The 18,369-nt window shown below is 43.0% G+C and overlaps 1 protein-coding gene across 2 annotated transcripts in view; it reads left to right on the top strand.

Moving 5' to 3' along the window:
• TUBA8 (tubulin alpha 8) overlaps positions 1–15,303 on the top strand; it is a 71,000-nt gene extending 55,697 nt beyond the window's left edge. For both annotated transcript variants that reach the window (XM_086952919.1, XM_086952918.1), the window contains exons 4-5: positions 239–919; positions 14,804–15,303. In XM_086952919.1, the coding sequence (XP_086809045.1) occupies positions 239–919; positions 14,804–15,097 (975 nt within the window). In that variant the 3' untranslated portion in view covers positions 15,098–15,303. The remainder of the gene's footprint in view (positions 1–238; positions 920–14,803) is intronic.
• The last annotated feature ends 3,066 nt before the right edge of the window (positions 15,304–18,369 follow it).

Raw genomic sequence — 18,369 nt, 5'->3', positions numbered from 1 at the left:
GTGAAATCACTGGCTTACCAAGATGGCCTGCAGTTGGTACACAAGTCAAAACTGCTCATGGTTTCTGTGGATTTTCTGGGGTGTGTATAAATATAAATCTATGATGTGCTCATCTTGTTCTGCCTGGATAAGTTCTTACTAATATTTTGAGAGTACAAGGAAATGTAAGGAATTAAAAAAATGTCTTCCCATATTTCAGGTAACATGTACTTACCTATTGATTCTCTTATTCTTACAGAGTGATGCATGCTCAGGCCTACAAGGGTTCCTTATATTCCACAGTTTTGGGGGTGGAACTGGCTCAGGATTCACTTCCTTGCTCATGGAACGCCTTAGCCTGGACTATGGAAAGAAATCCAAGCTGGAGTTTGCTATCTACCCTGCCCCCCAGGTCTCCACTGCGGTAGTTGAGCCCTATAACTCTATCCTTACAACTCACACCACTCTGGAGCACTCAGACTGTGCCTTTATGGTGGACAATGAAGCCATCTACGACATCTGCCGCCGCAACCTGGACATTGAGCGCCCAACCTATGCCAACCTCAATCGTCTGATTAGCCAAATCGTTTCATCCATCACTGCCTCTCTGCGATTCGATGGTGCCCTCAACGTCGACCTGACCGAGTTCCAGACGAACCTGGTGCCTTATCCACGCATCCATTTCCCACTTGTGACCTATGCTCCAATCATTTCAGCTGAAAAGGCCTACCACGAGCAGCTGTCTGTTTCCGAGATCACCAGTGCATGCTTTGAGCCCAATAACCAGATGGTGAAGTGCGACCCACGGCACGGCAAGTATATGGCCTGCTGCATGCTGTACCGCGGGGATGTGGTGCCGAAGGACGTCAACGTGGCAATCGCCGCCATCAAAACCAAGAGGACTATCCAGTTTGTGGACTGGTGCCCCACTGGCTTTAAGGTGAGAGGAAGGGTACTATAAGGTTACGTGGGGATGGGATTTGTGAATGACAGCAGAGGGGAGGAGAAGTAATTACCTTGAATATATAATAATGAAGAAAAGATGCATGCATGCATTTCTAATACACATTTTAATGCACCAACTATATCCTTGATCTTGACAAATCAAACTACAGTAACATTTTTAATGTCATCCCAAATATTGTTACACAAGGCACCCAGAATTTGTATTTTGCTTCCTATCCGCCATCTTTTTAGAGTGTGACTTAATCTCCTTCCGGCACTAATTTAAAACTCTTTATTTCGCCATGACTACCTGAATTTCAATACTATGGAGTTGGTGCAATTATCTCTCTTGACCTTGTTTCTACCCATCCTCTGCTCCCCTTTCCACTCATTCCATGCCATATATTGTTATTGTTCCCTTATCAGATGTTTCCCATGTACTTTTAAATTATCTTTGAAAGAAATAACAGTAACACATTAAAAAACATGAATGCTACTATTAAAGGTTATTCAGCAAGAGGTGTCATTACCTAATAGGCGGTAGTCTGTGCAGTATCTATTTTAAATGTGTAAAGAGCAGTGGCTTGAGCTACAATTACTTTTGTTGAAGATTATAGTTTACAAAGTACCAATACAGGTAATATTTTTGTTCTTCATTTCTGAGTGATGTAACTAGTTAAATACAAGCAGGAATGAAAGAAAATCATTGAATAAAAGTCTGGTACCCAAACATCCTTTCCAGACAGAAGAGGCCGGCATAGTGTAGCTGAAAGCTTCACACTTCTTTGTTTGGGGCCAAGGGGGACCATAAGGATACTGGGTACACTCCTGTGAGGGCATTAAATGAAATGAAATGTGGATTTTTGTAGAGCGCACGTTTGCCATGGCGTCTTAGCGCTTGCTGCCATAGAGTGCAACCGGAAAATCAGCCAGTGCAAGTAAATACCAAGTTTTAAGTTCCTTCCTGAACTGTAGTAGGTAGTTTTGGGTTCTAAGTAGCAGGGGCATGGAATTCCATAGCCTTGGGGCTAAGCATCGGAAAATTCTGCCGCCCCATTTCAGCGTTTTTACTCTTGGGACTACAAGCAGAGATGTCGATGCGGAACGAAGGCATCTCTGTGGAGTGTAGCGCTTAATGTATTAGCTGATCTGTACGGATCCCATCCCGTGCAAAGTCTTGTGTAGGATACACATAAACTGGATCCTAGCCGAAATGGGCAACCAGTGCAGCTGTTCTCGAATGATTTGACTAATGGGACTGAATTTGGGCAGCATTAGTAATATCCGGGCGGTAGCATTTTGCAAAGTCTGTAGTTTATGTATCACACTCTTTTTGGCTCCAAGGTAGAGTGAGTTACAGTAGTCAATTTTTTTTTGGGACAAAATCAGAGCCATAACAACCATTTTCCTAAGGGGCATAGGGATGAAAGGGAGGATTTTCCAAAGGATTTTCAAGGTGTAGAAGCAGGATGAGGTAATGCTGTTGACCTGGTCTGATGGAGAAAGATGATCGCCGATCAGAACTCCAAGGTTTTTTACCTTCTTTACGGGCTGGGGGCAAGGCCCTGCTGTCCCGGGCCACCAGTCAGAGTTCCAGAGTGAAATGTCCCTTACAAACATGACCACTTCAGTCTTCCCAGTGTTTAATTTTAAGCAATTGTTCTACATCTAGCTAATAATATGGCTCATGCAAAGATTAAAACGTGCTGCCACAATCTCTGGTTTGGCGGCTAGTGAGACAACAATTTGTGAGGCGTAAGCATAGCCAATGGCTGTGAAGCTAAGGGAGCGAATAAGTTTAACCAGTGGGGTAACATATATGTTAAACAGGGTAGGTGAAAATGCTGACCCCTGAGGTACCCCACATGGCATGACGAAAGGGGGAGATTTGTGCTGATCCAGCATCACAGATTGTTGTCTGTTAGTTAAGTATGGCCGAAGAATGTCTGCGGCCTTATCAGTAATCCCTATTTCCTCCAACCGCTGAAGAAGTATGCGGTGGTACACCGTATCAAACGCGGCGGATAAATCAAGCATTATTAGTATGGCCTTCCCACCCTGATCTAATTGCGCACGTAAACATTCGGTAGCTGCAATCAATGCAGATTCGGTGCTGTGCCATGGCCTGAAACCATGCTGTGCTGTTTCAAGTTTGTTTGATTCTATAAAAGACCGCAGTTCCTCATTTAATGCTTTTTCGAGAACTTTTGACGGAAATTGTAAACAGGTAATGGGACGGTAGTTAGCAACTTCCGAGGGATCAAGGGTCGGCTTTTTTTAGGATAGGTTTTACCAGCAAATTTTTCCAGTCAACCAGAAACTGTCCTAGGTTAAGAATGTTATTCAGAAGAGGTGTCAGGTATTAGCTATAGTATTGGGGACCATATGAAGGACCATGGCCAGGCAGGGATCCAGAGGAGGGCCTGATTTAATCTCCATGATAATTTCTTCAACTCTATCTTGTGTAAGGGGACTGAACTCTTGTAAGAAAGCTTGTGTGTTTGATTTGTCCATCTCAAATTCGTCTTGTCTAGTTCCATTAGTAGCAGTAGAGAAATCCTTGTATACTTTGACCACCTTGTCATGAAAAAATTTAGCAAGATTGTCACAGAACTGTTTTGTTGAGTGAAACGGTTTGGTATTACAAAAGGTGGCTAATTTAGAGACTGTCTTAAATAGTTCTCGGGGAGTGTTTTTGGAAGCCATGATGTTCTGAGCAAAATAAGTAGATTTTGCCTCATTTATGGTTTCTTTGTATATTGCTAACGCCTCTCCATAGTGTTTTTTTCCCGACTCTGAGTATTCCTTCCTCCAAAGTCGTTCTTTGGCTCTACAGATTCTCTTTAGGTTTTTTAGCTTAGTGTTGTACCATGAGGCTGATGACAATCTATTGTTTGTACATATATAAGTAACAGGGGCTAGCATTGAGACTGACTGTTCAATCCAGCGGTTGAAATGTACCGCTGCTTGATCAGGATCAGTGTCCATAAAGGGGATCTGTGATCGCAGTGCAGTTTCAAGATCAGGACTGCTTATTTGTTTCCAAGGACGTGGTACCCCTGTTCTGTTTGTACCAAAGGTTCTAGTTAGGACTCCTTTGTTGTGAACTTCAAAAAAGACAGCACTGTGGTCTGTCCAAGGCAAGGGTAGTGTTTTAGTAAATTTTGTCTGTGGGTGATTGGTGAAAATGCCATCTAAAGTATGTTTACTTGTGTGTGTATACCTAGTAACAATTTGCTTTAATGCTAAACTGAGAAGCCGATCTATTAACTCCTTGGTATCAGCTTTGTCGGTGGATTCCAAATTAAAATTGGAATCACCCAGCATGGAGAAATTAGAGTGTCCCATACAGGATTCCATAACAGTTGTAATGGATTCAATAAATGTGTTTCTGGGCCCAGGTGGTCTATAAACTAAAAGTCCATTAAGGACATCGGTTCTGGTAACTTTGAAGCTAAACAAAATGGCCTCCTCCTTGAACTGGGGAATATCAGAAAAAGTGGCTTTGATGTGTGAAAGGTAAGCAATGGCCTCCCCTCCCCCTCTTTGTCCTTTCCTATCAATCCTAAATAAGTCATAACCCAAAGGTATGGCCACATTTTACCAACACCAGACACTGTCAGTCCATGTCTCTGTAAGGAATAGTATATCAGGCATATGAAGTTCAAGGAAATCAGCAAGTTTGTTCCTACGCTTGGGAAGAGATCTAGTGTTCAGTAAGACACCAGTTAAGGTACGCTTATTACTGAAACGTGTGTCAGACCGAGCAGTGTCGGCTTTATTTGGGAGATTGGGGACAGAGTTACAAGTAGGACAGTACAGTGCCTGAGAATAATTTCTCGGGAAGATAGGCTGACATGTATTACCCTTACCTTTATGCTGAAGGTTCATCAAGGTTGATTTGGCATAAGTAATTGCATAGTTTTGACCAGGGGGAGTGGCTCATGGCGCAGTCCGGCCGCGGACGGGCGCAGACGGGCTTGCCTTTGGCGCGCCAGCGGCGAGTTTCGCAAGAGCATGCCCTCTTATGGGATAGCGTGGACGGAAAGTGGTCAACTACTAGAGCACTAACCCCACAAAATGGCAGCCCACCCAAGATTGCACGACCCTCAGGAAACAAATCGTGCGTCCAGGACGGGAAGGCTCTTAGAACGTGAACCCCAGGTAAAATACAAATTTTCAGTTCGATCACAGTAATTCAACAATGTTAAAACAGAGGTATAAAAATGCTCAGTAATCAAGGTACCGTAAATCAGGTTAAAAGTATTGTTCCGTTTAAAAAAAAAGTTTAAATCTAGCAGATAACAGTACCCACGAGCTGTGTTCAATTCCCAGGTGCTAGAAACTTTAGGCAGCCAGTGGGAACAATGACAGGCATGACAGTGGGAACAATAGGGAATCCATTTAGGTGGCCTATGTCCATCCAGGAGCAACGTGGTGACCCACACATGTTGCCCACATAATATTTATTCTCTTCTGACATCTGTTGGACTAATTATCAATATAAACTGTAGGTTAATTACTTATATGAGTTGCATAGATGGCAAGGCTCCATCACAAGTTTTTGGGAAGATCTACCACTCAGAGAGTTGCATGCGTGGAGGAAGAGGGACTTAGACTAGTGCTTTATTCAGGAAAACCAAGTAGCCCAAGTGAAAATGATTGACTTGGACGACCTGATGATAAGGTAATCATTGCATTCTGCACCAAAGAGGAACTCATTGGAAAACTGCTAAACATTGACCTGGATGTGGTTACTATAATACGGACCAGAAATTGGTTAGGTGACCTTACTCGGACACTAATGGTAAAATAAGCAGCATCAGTCTGGGAAATTTGAGGGCACTCCAAAAATAAAAGCACTGCAGCTCTGAAGATAGATGTTTAAACCACCACAGGCACCATAAGAAGCACAGGAAGTAGTACTTCGCATAAATCTTCAGAATCTAACATAGATGTAGCTGTATTAAAATCTATGATAGATGACGCTGTATCTTCAGCTTTCGTAAACTTTCTTCCACTCTTGCTACCTGTGATTAATCCTGCTTTGGGGACCTAGAGAAATTCAGGAGATGAAGATCTGGGTACAATTCAGTATTCTGACAATGCTCCTGACACGGATTCTGGGTGACGCTGTATTTAAAAGGAGGTCCTTAATGAAATAACTAATCTCTGTGCTAATATGGGGTTTGAAGATCCAGTTGAACCCTCTACATCTCAGGAGGCTAATGTAGTGTCAATACATTTGGCTTTGAAGGGTCAAAACCTCTATAGAAGTTTATTTAAGCAGATTAGAAGGATCCTGAGGAAGACTCCGTTTCTAGAAACTGGAAAAAATTATCCTTTGCAGAATTGGGACCAGATGGTTTCCGAATGGTAGCATTAAAGAGACTCTCTTTTATATACATGCCAAAAGTCCATATTCAGACCCGGAAGCTGAGATCGGTCCTGGACCAGGGTTCAATTCCCCGCCTCGGCGGGTCTTGGGCTAAAAATTCCACGGACTTGATAATTCTCGCTCCGGTGCCTTCTCGATTCACGGGTTCACACTCTGTGACTCTGGGCAATAGCTTGCTTAATCTCCACAACGGCCCCTCGCGGCGGGATGCCTGACTTTCACCTTGTGGATACCCGCTGGGGCTATCACACAGGGGAATATCAGGACGGGTTCCCTAAGCAAGCGCCGGGACACCCACTGCGGGTAGCTGTGCACTATATAAGCTCATTTACATTTACATTTACATTTACATTTATTTAGGTGTCTCCCACCTAAAATAGTCTCTGCTGCAATATAAGCCAATGAGGAAAAATGCATTCTGCCAATTTGTTTTCTCCAAAATCTCTGACTTTCCAGTTTGAAAATGGTGGCATGTATGATTCATTGCTTATGAGGACTCGATCCCTTCTGATAACATTGATAAGAGAGTGGAGTTAAGTTTGAAACTTCAGCATGCTGTTAGCTGCTTCACTCTCAGAGCTCATGCCTGCGTAGCCAATGAACCATTCATTAATTAAAGACTTTCATTACTTGGTTTTGGCTTTGGTGGAGTGCCAGACTTTTCCTACCTGTTGGATATGACTTAAAGCTTCTTTCATATATACTTTTTGCTTCAGTCATAGGATCTCTCTTTTTTTAATAGCAACAAGTAGAAATTACTGACTTGTAGCATGGAAAGGAGATGTGAAACAGAAAACTCTCTCAAGTTACCATTTTTGGCCTTCGTTTGGACTAACCCGTAAAAATAGCTACAGAAGACAGAAATTGATTTCTACATTTCATTTTCATCCTCCATTTTCTTAGCCTAAGCCATCCCAGAATTACCCAGCATTAAAGATAGTTTTGGTAAGGGTCGATCTGTATGAGGAAAGGAAAGAGGTAGAAATCCTCATCTGATTCTAATATGCGTCCCCCGGCTATACCTCCTAAACCCAACTTCACTTCATCCTGAGTCAGTTTGGGGGTTGACAGAAACACCTCTACAGAGTTTGGGGAAAGGATCTACCAGACAGATGTGTTATCGGTGTGATGAAAAAGGCTACTGGATGGAGCTTTTGTTGGAACTGTCTCTTCCAGCTTTATATGCGGGCCCTCTTCTACTGGAACCTCTAATGATATCTTCTGTAGATGCTCAGAAGCTATTACAAAAGAGAGCAATATATGCTGTTTCCTTTCGAGAAGATGCACGTAGTTTATTCAATTACATTTTTTGTGTTCAAACCTTGAGGGGAATATTGTCCAATCATTGACCTAAGAAACATCAATATGTACATAACACTGTAAATTTTCAAATGGAGAAAATTCAAGACTTAATTCCAATGATACAACTTGGAGACTTCATGAGTTCAATAGTCCTGCAGGGCGCATATTGTCACATGCCCATCAGAAAGTGCTATAAATAAATTCCTCAACTTTGCTGATGTGGGCAACTGTAATCAGTTTATTGTTCTGCTGTTTAGCCTAAAACCGTCCTCAAAGGTCTGCACAAATTTTCTTGCTCCATTGGTGGCAACTCTACAAGATGAAGGCATACAACCCCACTCAAACTTAGATGGCTGGCATATTCATGGCTCAACTTTGGAGAAGACGCAACATCACGTTTGAAGAGTCTGTACTTTACTCGAAGGTCAAGACTGGTTGATAAATTGAGAAAAATCGCATCTTCAAACTCATCAACATCTAAAGTACAAAGGAGGCCTTTTCAATCCATTGCTTGGCTACGGATATACAAACTACAGAAACTCCTGTGAAGATTCAGTCAACTCCAGCACATGTATGGCTTGAAGTGCAAGGGATTTATGGCAGCGAGAGTATTTTTAGTCACTTGGGTGAAGTGTCATGAGAAATCCTTGATCCTTTTCATCCTTCACCATTTGAACCCAACCTCCTTAAGTCTAGATACTCCAATTACTATGAATTGCAACTTGCGTCAGCACTTGCATAGTGGCTCACTCAAGTGAATTTATCCAGGGAAATGGATCCATCTGTTCTCTCCAGTAATAATATAGACAAATGCCAGTCTAGAGGGACTGGGACCAACTTTGAGCCAGCTGGTCCAAGACAGAAAAGACTAGTCAGTGAACTGGCGAGAACAGACTACAAAGCTTTCAGGATTGTTGCTCCTCTTCTATTTGAAAAGCAGTGCTGGTCAGAATAGACACTGTGGTAGCAAAGACCTATATTGTTCCCAGGTGGGAGTGTAGTCCCTAATTAAATGGCTTACAAACTTTTTGTCTGGGCAGAGACAGACCTTCAATCTCTTACTGCAACACATATTCCAGGGAAAGAGAATCTGATGCCAGATCTGCTGAGCATTGTATATATGTGTGGCTCACTGGTTAGAGGCGGCAGACCCGAGAGCAGAGGACGGCCCGGGACCAGGGTTCGATTCCCGGCGCGGCAGGTTTCTGGACCAGGGTCAGCGGACTTGATAATTCTCTCGCCTCGGTGCCCACTCTGATCAGCGATCACACTCGGCAACTCTGGGCATTAGCTTGCCTCATCTTCACTAACGGCCCCACCAGACCGCCGGGGATGCCTGGTCTCACCCTGGAGATACCCATTAAGGGACCATCTCTCAGGGAAGCCAGGAAGGGTTTCGCAGCGGTCGAAGCGCCTTGGGACCCTACGGGTAAGTAGTGCGCTATATAAATGCCTATACATTTACATTTACATTTACATTTACATTACATTACATTTATATGTATAGACAAGAACAGATTGGGCGTTTTCTTCCTCTGCTTAGGATTAATTCCTATGAACCAGTATCTTTTTAAGAATTGATTTGTCTTAAATATTAAATATAGGTCTAGGACCAATGATGGTTTCTCTGCATCCCCTCATTTCTGTGCAATATCCCTTTTAGCAATCATGAGCCCTAACATAACCCAGGTTTGTCCATGTCATGTGAGGTCATCAGGTTCCCACATATTTAGTAGACACCGTCGTGGCTCTGGTGTAAGGGATACCTCCATTGTTTGTGATATCGTGCGCAAGACTTGACGCCAATAGTCAACTATCTCCTGGCAGTCCCATATTGTATGGAGAAAGGTGCCCCCTTCCCCGCAGCCCCGAAGGCAGTATGGGTGTTGTGTCCTCTGTAGTTTATATAGGGTGATTCTATGGTAGTATATGTGATGTAGGATTTTAAGCTGCACTAGCCGAAGTTTGGCAGAGATTCCCACCTCCTGATGCCAGAGCTTCTAGCCATTCTGAATCGTCCATGTCTCCCACTTCTGCCGCCCACTTCTCTCGCAGCGCAGCTGTTGGGTCTGGTAGGTTATTGAGCAACTTCCTATAGGTAAGCGATGTGGCGCTTTTCTGCATGTGGTCAGTGAGTAAACGATCTTCCAGCGGGGCAGCCTCAGGAACCTCAGTGTCCGGTGGAATGACCGTAAACAATGCGTGTCGTATCTGTATGTATCTGTATACTTCATTCGGACTCAGGTCATATTGGTGCTGGAGCTGGGTGAAAGGTATCACTGTTCCTTTGTCCCATAAGTCTTCCCCCCTGGAAATGCCTATATTATCCTATTGCGTAAAGCCCTTACATAAGGACAAGTTTTATTAAATATGGCTGTTGCTGAGTGGTGCAACACAAGCAGGCCGGGGGTCCTAAATAAAAGCAGCCCCCATTGCAGCGAAGTAGAGAACATTCCAACTAGTACTCAGTTCAACACTACACAAAATAGTCAGTGAGGGCTTGGGACTAATACTATTTGTCTTGTCAACTCTGGGGGTCCGCAGCACCTCCCCCATTACTTCCTGCAGTGGCAATGTGTTGGGACCACATTGCTTGACTCTCTTATCCTATAATTCGTGGCCAGCTGTGCACCCTGGCCCTCCAGCATTGAGCTGGGAGCATGCATGCCCGTGTCCAAGTATCCGACTCTTCTCCTGATACCTTCAGATGCTCCTGGGCCCGGATGCGCTCTCCCAGTCTGCTCATCACACATCATTACAGTGATGACGTGCTGGCAGACCTCCCAATATTGAACAGGGCTACTGAATCGGTCGGGCCATTTAAGTGAACATGAACACGCAGTGACAGGGCACTTCTGACCGAGAGTCACCCTGCCGGCCGCTCTTCTCCAAGATATGTCATATGGAAGCATTCTGCAGCTTCATATGTTCAAGCCAGGGTATGCAACCAGCATTAGAATATTTTAGGGTAGCACCTGATACTGCTTGCTTGCCCCCTTGCTACCCTGACCTGGACCAGTTCATCTGTCTCCGTCCGAGACTCTGACTCACCTGAGGGCTGAGACCTGCAGCTTAGGTGGCACTGGCAGGCACAGGTGGGTGGCAGAAGACCTGTCTAGCAATTATTAAATTATGGCCCCATGGTCCCTGTACCCATGTGTCTTTGAAAGTAAAGCTTACTGTGCCGTCGTTGCCAAGTGTTTTTCGTGTTCTGCAAGGAGCAGAATATTGTCATCATCCAGATGGAAGAATATGAAAGCTAGGACAACAGTTCTGAAGTTGTTTCCTAGGAGTAATGATTTTCCTGTCTTCAGGATAGAAAGTAGAGAACATGTTTTCCAAGAGTGAGGTTGGCTGTTACACAGGGTGAATAGTAGTGACTTGTCATTATATGAATGTTGGGGTTTGAATCTATTTAGCTTCTTGCTGTTGATATAATTGTTCCTTCTGATTCTCAACAAAAAGTAGTGGCCTGAGAGATTCAGGGTGCAAGCAGATTTCAGCAGAGGGAGCTTAACTCCTCTCCGTTATCTGACCAGTTATTCGACTATTAAGGCAATTACAAATTATTCTGGCGAGGGTTATTGTTTCTAGAAGTATGCATTATGAACTATGGGATCACGCATCCGTATGCATTTCTTGAGCTTCAAAACTTTGCTTAAGGAATTAAGTGTTTTCTTTCTTAATTTTACAAAATGTCTAAAGGGCAGTGGAAACGGAAAATCCAAAGTACTGTAAATGTTCTCTTTGCACTGGAAACACCATAAAACCAAATGGAAATACAGTAGATGGAGCGATTTTATAAACGAAAAACATAAAAATATATGTCTCTCCATTACTTCCATGCTGGGCCACCCTTCGGAAAAAAAAATTGGATTCTATTCTTAAACTTTCAGAGCAAATGTAAACTCCCGCTGACAGTTATGGGCGGGAATGTATGCATTAGAACGATTAATGAAAAAACTGTAAGCAAGACTTTCGATTTGAAGTGAAACTCATGACACTGAGCACAGTGCAGGCTAATATTTGGCAGCCGAGGCTTCACGAAACACATGAAACTTATGGGAAGAGACCACTTTCAGAATATTCCCTGTGTTCTTTTCACTAATAAGACCAAACACCTCTGCACAAAAATGCTGCATTGTTCCAGGCTAGCTTTACCATCATGCACCAGCGTGAGGAGCACACCCTCACGTTGCCATATTTAACCAACCTCTTTTAGGAGTAGAGATCTCTGGCTGGCCTTGAAGTTGCCTTCAACACCCTTGCTGCTGGGAACTCAGGTCACCTGCACCCACGCACCATTTCATTTATGAGGGATCTGCTGAATTGGTGCAACGCCAGCGTGACAGTGTAGTGCTGGGTGTGCTACAGCTATTTATTTATTTATTTATTTAATGCGATTTTATATAGCGTGAACTTTACCCGAAGGTTTTAGAGCGCTTTACATTAGAACCAGTTGCAAAACATAAGGACTTAGGATTACATGTGTTACATAAAAGATACACACAGAAAAAAAAATTGCAAATGTACAAGATGTAAAGTCACACAAAGAAGAGATTGGTGATTATAGTTGTCTCTATGTACATAGGGAAGGGATTAGAATGGATATACTCGAAGAGTCACATACTACTGCTGGCTGAATGGCTGAGGGGCGCTGGAGCACAGGGGCTGCGGGGCCTATATTTCATTTTACGCTGCCTATACCGTGACTGTCACATGTCCAGTATGCCCATATATCCATATATACCAACTGACCGGATCTAGGCTGGAGACTCCCGATTTATAAAGCCAAACGTTGCCTTGTTTTACCTGTCTCCCGCCTGAAATGTCTTTCCTATCAATAGAACTCAATGGGAAAAATACATTCCCCCGATATTTTCTTCGGAATCTCCCCCTTTCCTGCTCTGAAATGTTGGCATGTATACCTGCCCTCCCCGCCCTCTGTTTGAAACTCCGATGGACTCACCTGAGGCCTGCACTGCAGCTTTGATGGCAGGCGCAGGCAGCAGAAGACCGGGCGATGCTCACTAGCATTTATGAAAATATGGCTGCACGGTCCCTCTTGCTGCCTCGGATGCCTCACGTCACGTGCACTATTTTAACTGAGCATAGCAATGCAACTGAGCGCAGCCCCACCCTATGCCTCACCCTAAGCGTCAAAACCACCACGCAGAGGCTGACGCATCTGCGCACCGCGCACAATTTATTTTTTATGATGACAAGGCGAGTTCAGCAAGGTCAGAAGCAACGACAGCGAGCGTAAGGTAACCACAATACACATCCCAAACGGACGTGTGTAGTGTTTACTGGCTGTTCTTCCTCGGAAGGGGCCCCTGGAGGGCAGGAACCCACCCGCAATGCGGGTGCTGCGGGGGGGGGCTTTGTTACGCCACTGGTATGGGATGGCATTTTCTGGTCCTAGCTGTTTTTCTTTAAACACAAATTAAAATGTCTTAACCATCATAGCTGCTAGAAAAGCTGCTATGATAAGATATTAAAAGCTCATCACTATATGTAGGTCCAAGGTAAGGGTTGTAAAGGGCTGTACATCTGCACCTCAGACATTTTAGAGATACTTTTTACTTTGCGCATCCGTGTTTGCCAGTAGCCCCTAAACATAATCTAAACCTAACCCCAAAGTTCTTCCTTACCCTATCCCTAATCCATGCATTTTGTACATTGAGCTGCACCAATTGATTTTAACTCGCATGCTTGATATTTTAATAAGCCATAAAAAGGCAATGTCAACATTCATGATGTAAAATAAACAGGTGAAAGAAGGTTGCACAGTTGATATCAGCAAAATGCTCTCAAACCACTGTTATATCCAATTAGAACCGTGACACAGAGGATGGTTTTGGCATGTCCTTGGTATCTTCAAACAATACAAGCTCACACTCTAGAACCAACTCTATAGAAATCATTTGCTGTTGTGGTCTGTCAATTCACCTTGACTGATCAAATTTCATGGGCAGTTGTGGCGCATACACAGCTCACTTTTTGAGGACGACTTTATGGATCTGTACAACTGCTGGACAGACCAGGGAGATCAGATCTTTATAAGCAATTTCTATATTTGGGAAAACAAAATCAAACACATTGAAAAGCCTCTTTTCTAAATAATCTGGAGGTGTTTGGATTTACACAGAGGGTTTAACTGCCAACACATAATAAAGCACAATCATTGGACTGGGTACTTACTAAGAACATCACTATGTAGAGTGTATCAACCAATGCTGTTGGACAACAATACCATGATTGCGATCCTGGTATATACAAAGGTGAATAAGATATCACACTCAACTACTCCTAAATCAATCGAAAAGCGGAATATGAATATCATAACTAAAGCCAATATCTAATTTCTGATTTTACAAAGAAAAGTGATGTAGAGATTAGAGATGTATGAGAATGTATGCATTAAATATTATCAATTGATGGAGGGGTTAGTAATCTATAGATTGTACAAATTTAAATATTATCTTTAATATAACACTGATATTCAAGAACAATCCAATGAATGAAACTGTTAGTAATTAACAAGTGATCGAGGAATTAGTGATCTGTTAGACTGTATAAATATTATCTTTAATAAAATCAGTGATATTCCAGAACTATCCAATCAAGAAAAGTGTTAATAAATCGGAGGGTCTAGCTCAAAATCATCTGAATAATGATGAGCTTGATGCCTTTAAGAGAATGTTAATGGAAGTGATTAGAAATGGACAGACAAGTAGGACTCATGTTGACATGGATCATACTAATACCATTAGGAAATTGTAAAAGCTGAAAGCAAAAAAAGTACTTATCCAACTGCTTTAAGAGTGCTGAAAATGGAAGATGTAAAAACTGTCAGGAAGTACAGATAGTTTAAAGTTCAAACTAATGACAGCATTATGGAGTGCAAGAGGGACTTGCATATAGGAGGATCAGATAGAGGTCAATATTTCAAACTTTCGTTGAGAAGCTGGAGTTTAAAGGTGAAAGAAGGAAATTCGAGGTCACATTTCTTACAATGATCGGGCTAACAATTGTAGGCAAAAATTTAGAAATGTAAGTCCACCCACCAGTATTGATATAATTGCAGATTGTACACCATACATGTTTTTGAGAATTTTTAGGATGGGCAGTTAATAAGCCATTTCCTCTTAATAAATCCTTTTTTTTAATTTTCAGGTTGGTATCAACTACCAACCCCCTACAGTGGTGCCCGGAGGAGATCTTGCTAAAGTTCAGAGGGCAGTGTGCATGCTGAGTAACACAACCGCCATTGCTGAGGCCTGGGCCCGTCTCGACCACAAGTTTGACCTGATGTACGCCAAGAGGGCCTTTGTCCACTGGTATGTGGGCGAGGGCATGGAAGAAGGGGAATTTGCTGAGGCCCGGGAGGACTTGGCCGCCCTGGAGAAGGACTATGAAGAAGTGGGCACCGACTCCTTCGAGGACGAAAACGAAGGAGATGAGTTTTAAGGTGTCTTTACGTGTTTATGAAAAAGTACCGGAGAAAGATAGAGACTCTTTTGAGGGTGATAATGAAGACAATTATAAAATAAAAGCCTTGCCCATTTCATGACGCATCTGCTATTTTTATCTGAAGTTCTTGGGAAACATGAAATGAGAGACATCTTATAACTATTCATCATATATTTTCTTAATAAATATTTGCCACCCAGGCCTAAAATTAGCTGCTACGTTGTACACCTATTTAACTATACCTCACTCAGTCTATTCTTCAGGAAGCATCAACCTTAATCAGGTTTTTGAGCTCGCAAATAAATTAATTCTCGTTCTACAGTATTGCTAAAGTGCTAGAAAAGAAGTAAAACAAAAGAGTAGTATTTAAATTGTTATTTGTGACCGTTTGATGTAAAGCGCTTTGACACCCTGCATTGGGATGAATAGTGTCACTACTCATCCCAATGCAGGGTGTCAGAGCGCTTTACATCAGATGTACATATTATACTTTGACAATAAATCATGTATGTGTACATCAATATAAAGGACGAGAGTTACAAGGTGTAGGAGCCCCAATGTCCTCCATCCTTTACTGCACTGTGCTATATTAGAAGGATTACAATTTATGAACTACAAGTAACAAAAGGATCTCTGTCTCAAAAGCAGTAACCCACTTACCCATTAACATAAAATAAAAATCTGTCCTCTGTGTGTTACATGATGTGCTTTGCAGGAGACATGTTAACCCTCTATGCTACTTTGATTCAAAACTAGGAATAGGCAAAACACAGTTCTTTCCAGCAAATATGTTATCTTCCAGAGTTATTTTACCATTAATATTATTATTCCCCGAGATTTGGCTGGCACACAAAGATCTCTGCAGCAGGTGCCTTAACCCAATAAGATATTTTAAAATACAGACATTGCAAACAATTAAGCAGAACAGATTTACTGCCATGTTTCTCCTTATTGCCAATTTCTTTGTGTCCGGGTTTAAAAATATATATGTTTAAGTTGAAACCCTGATTTTGCGTCAGGGTTGCCTCAACATTTTGCGGTACAAAAGGGGGGTGGTGATGGACGGAGCATCTGAATCAAACACTCACACCCAGTCAAAAGATCTGGGTTTAATCCATCACCGTTCTTTAGCCCACTCTGCCACCCCAGTTCAGACATGGCCATATGCAAATCAGTCTGACCCTGTGCCTCATGGGAACAGTCCAGCCCGAACTGCCAAGCCATGTCTTCCCTGACCGGAAACAAGCTTCCGAGGACCGGTTTCTGGCATTCCAGCCGTCTTCAGTCCGGCTTGCTTGAATCCAGTGGCAAAGTGAGCAAGGGACTCACGTCTGAGCATACCCTGCCACACTTATGGCAGCCAAAAGCGATACAAAAGGGGGGTGGTGATGGACGGAGCATCTGAATCAATCAAACACTCACACCCAGTCAAAAGATCTGGGTTTAATCCATCACCGTTCTTTAGCCCACTCTGCCACCCCAGTTCAGACATGGCTATATGCAAATCAGTCTGACCCTGTGCCTCCATCACCACCCCCTTTTGTACCGCCTCAACATTTTGGCACAACCCCAAGGCAAAATCTCATTTGTTACATTCTGTAAAGCTCTGAAATGTACTCATAATAGACCTGCTAAACATATGTAAGGTGTTAAGTCCCGATGTCACTTTCTGTGAGGATTTGGGCTGTGATGCCACTTCCTGTCATGCCACATGCGATGTCACGCACTGTTATGTCATGCACAGTGATTTCATGCCACATTATGTCACTTGCATACTGCCTAACTTGGTTAGTCCCCTCACTTCTGTTTTTTTAAGGACTTGTGCCCTGAGAGGAAATATTTATTTGTGTGAGTTGTGAAATACCAGAATATTTTTTAAATGCCTGTGCTATTTTCAGGGTGTATTGAGCTAGAAATTTTGGTGGTAACATATTTCAATCAGTGCAGTGCAGTGCAATCAGTGTATGAAGTGTGACTGAAGTATTAAAAGAGCAGCTTTGTCAAGCACATTTTAACACTAACCCGCCTCCATTATACACCTGCATTTGTTGAAGCTTCTATGCACGATTTTCAGGTCAATAATAAACTATTCACACAGAGCGATAGCATGTCGCTATGACCCATTTTAAAATCCTCTACTTTGTTGGCACTGGTCTGGAACCCGAGATCTGTGATGCATGAAAGGGTTGCTGGTTTAACACACATGGGCTAGTCATCCATCAGCTTGTTAAATTCCATTCAGGTTGATCCAGTTTGCCTGAAATACACATAGAGGTAAAATGCCTTACTGAGGTTAAATAGATTGAGAGTCTGGATCTAAGCTACTTGAACATCTTGATAGGCAAGCATTGCTCCAAAAGCCAATGCAAGTGCCATAACTGGGGCCTCCAATTGCACCAAATGCTACTGTTATGCACATGCTTTGCAAGTTTTAAAACTGAAGGTGAAGTAGAAATTCCTGAAATGAGTGACAGCCTGGTGCCCACCTGAACGTGAACAAGTCATGTGGATAATAAAGGGGGTACTTCCAGGGTTATTGGTGCAGCAGGTGCAGTGGCACCAGACCCCAACGCCCTGAATTGCCCATTGATACTTAAATAATTGCTGTATTGCACTACCCCGACAGTCTAAGAAACAATTTCCCTGACTTGCACCATAGCATCCTTGGTATGCTCCATTGTCTGGCCCTCCCTGCAACATAGTTGCCATTTTTCCCAGGTCTATGCCTGATGTGCTAGTCCAGTCCAGATTCTGAATTCTGGGACTTGTAGTCCTGGTTTATAATGGAATAAACAAGACTACAAGTCCCAGGACCCAAAAAAAAACTTGGACTAGAGCAGCACCATGCATGGACCTGGGAAACTTCACAGGGCTGCTGCGAGGACTCGCTAGAGACATAAGAAGCAGTTAGCATGGGCAGATATTCTACGTACCACCACCTCTGTAATATGGTCCTGCAACAATCTTCATGTAATGTCTGCATTACAGTGTCCAAGCCCCTCCTTTAGAGTAGCAATATTGGGCCTCTTTGGTTCGCTTTGGGCTACAGAGCGTTCTAAAAATCTAGCAACACTGGGAGGGGGTTCGTATTGCTTTCTAACTGTTTTTAAAGGACTCTCCTTGTCTGCACTGCTGACATAAATCTTGTTGGAGCCCCAGCTCATCAACCTTTTCTGCCACTCCTCCCCAGCATGTACCATAATTATTCAATTATTCCTTCGCGAAATATAAAAGCGCTTGGAGTGGAGGACCAGTGGGTACTGGGAGGG

Source organism: Lissotriton vulgaris, chromosome 1_2 (genome assembly GCF_964263255.1).
Source record: "Lissotriton vulgaris chromosome 1_2, aLisVul1.2, whole genome shotgun sequence".
Taxonomy (NCBI): domain Eukaryota; kingdom Metazoa; phylum Chordata; class Amphibia; order Caudata; family Salamandridae; genus Lissotriton; species Lissotriton vulgaris.
The sequence above is the reverse complement of the archived record's forward strand: the minus strand, read 5'-3'. Positions and strand labels throughout refer to the sequence as shown.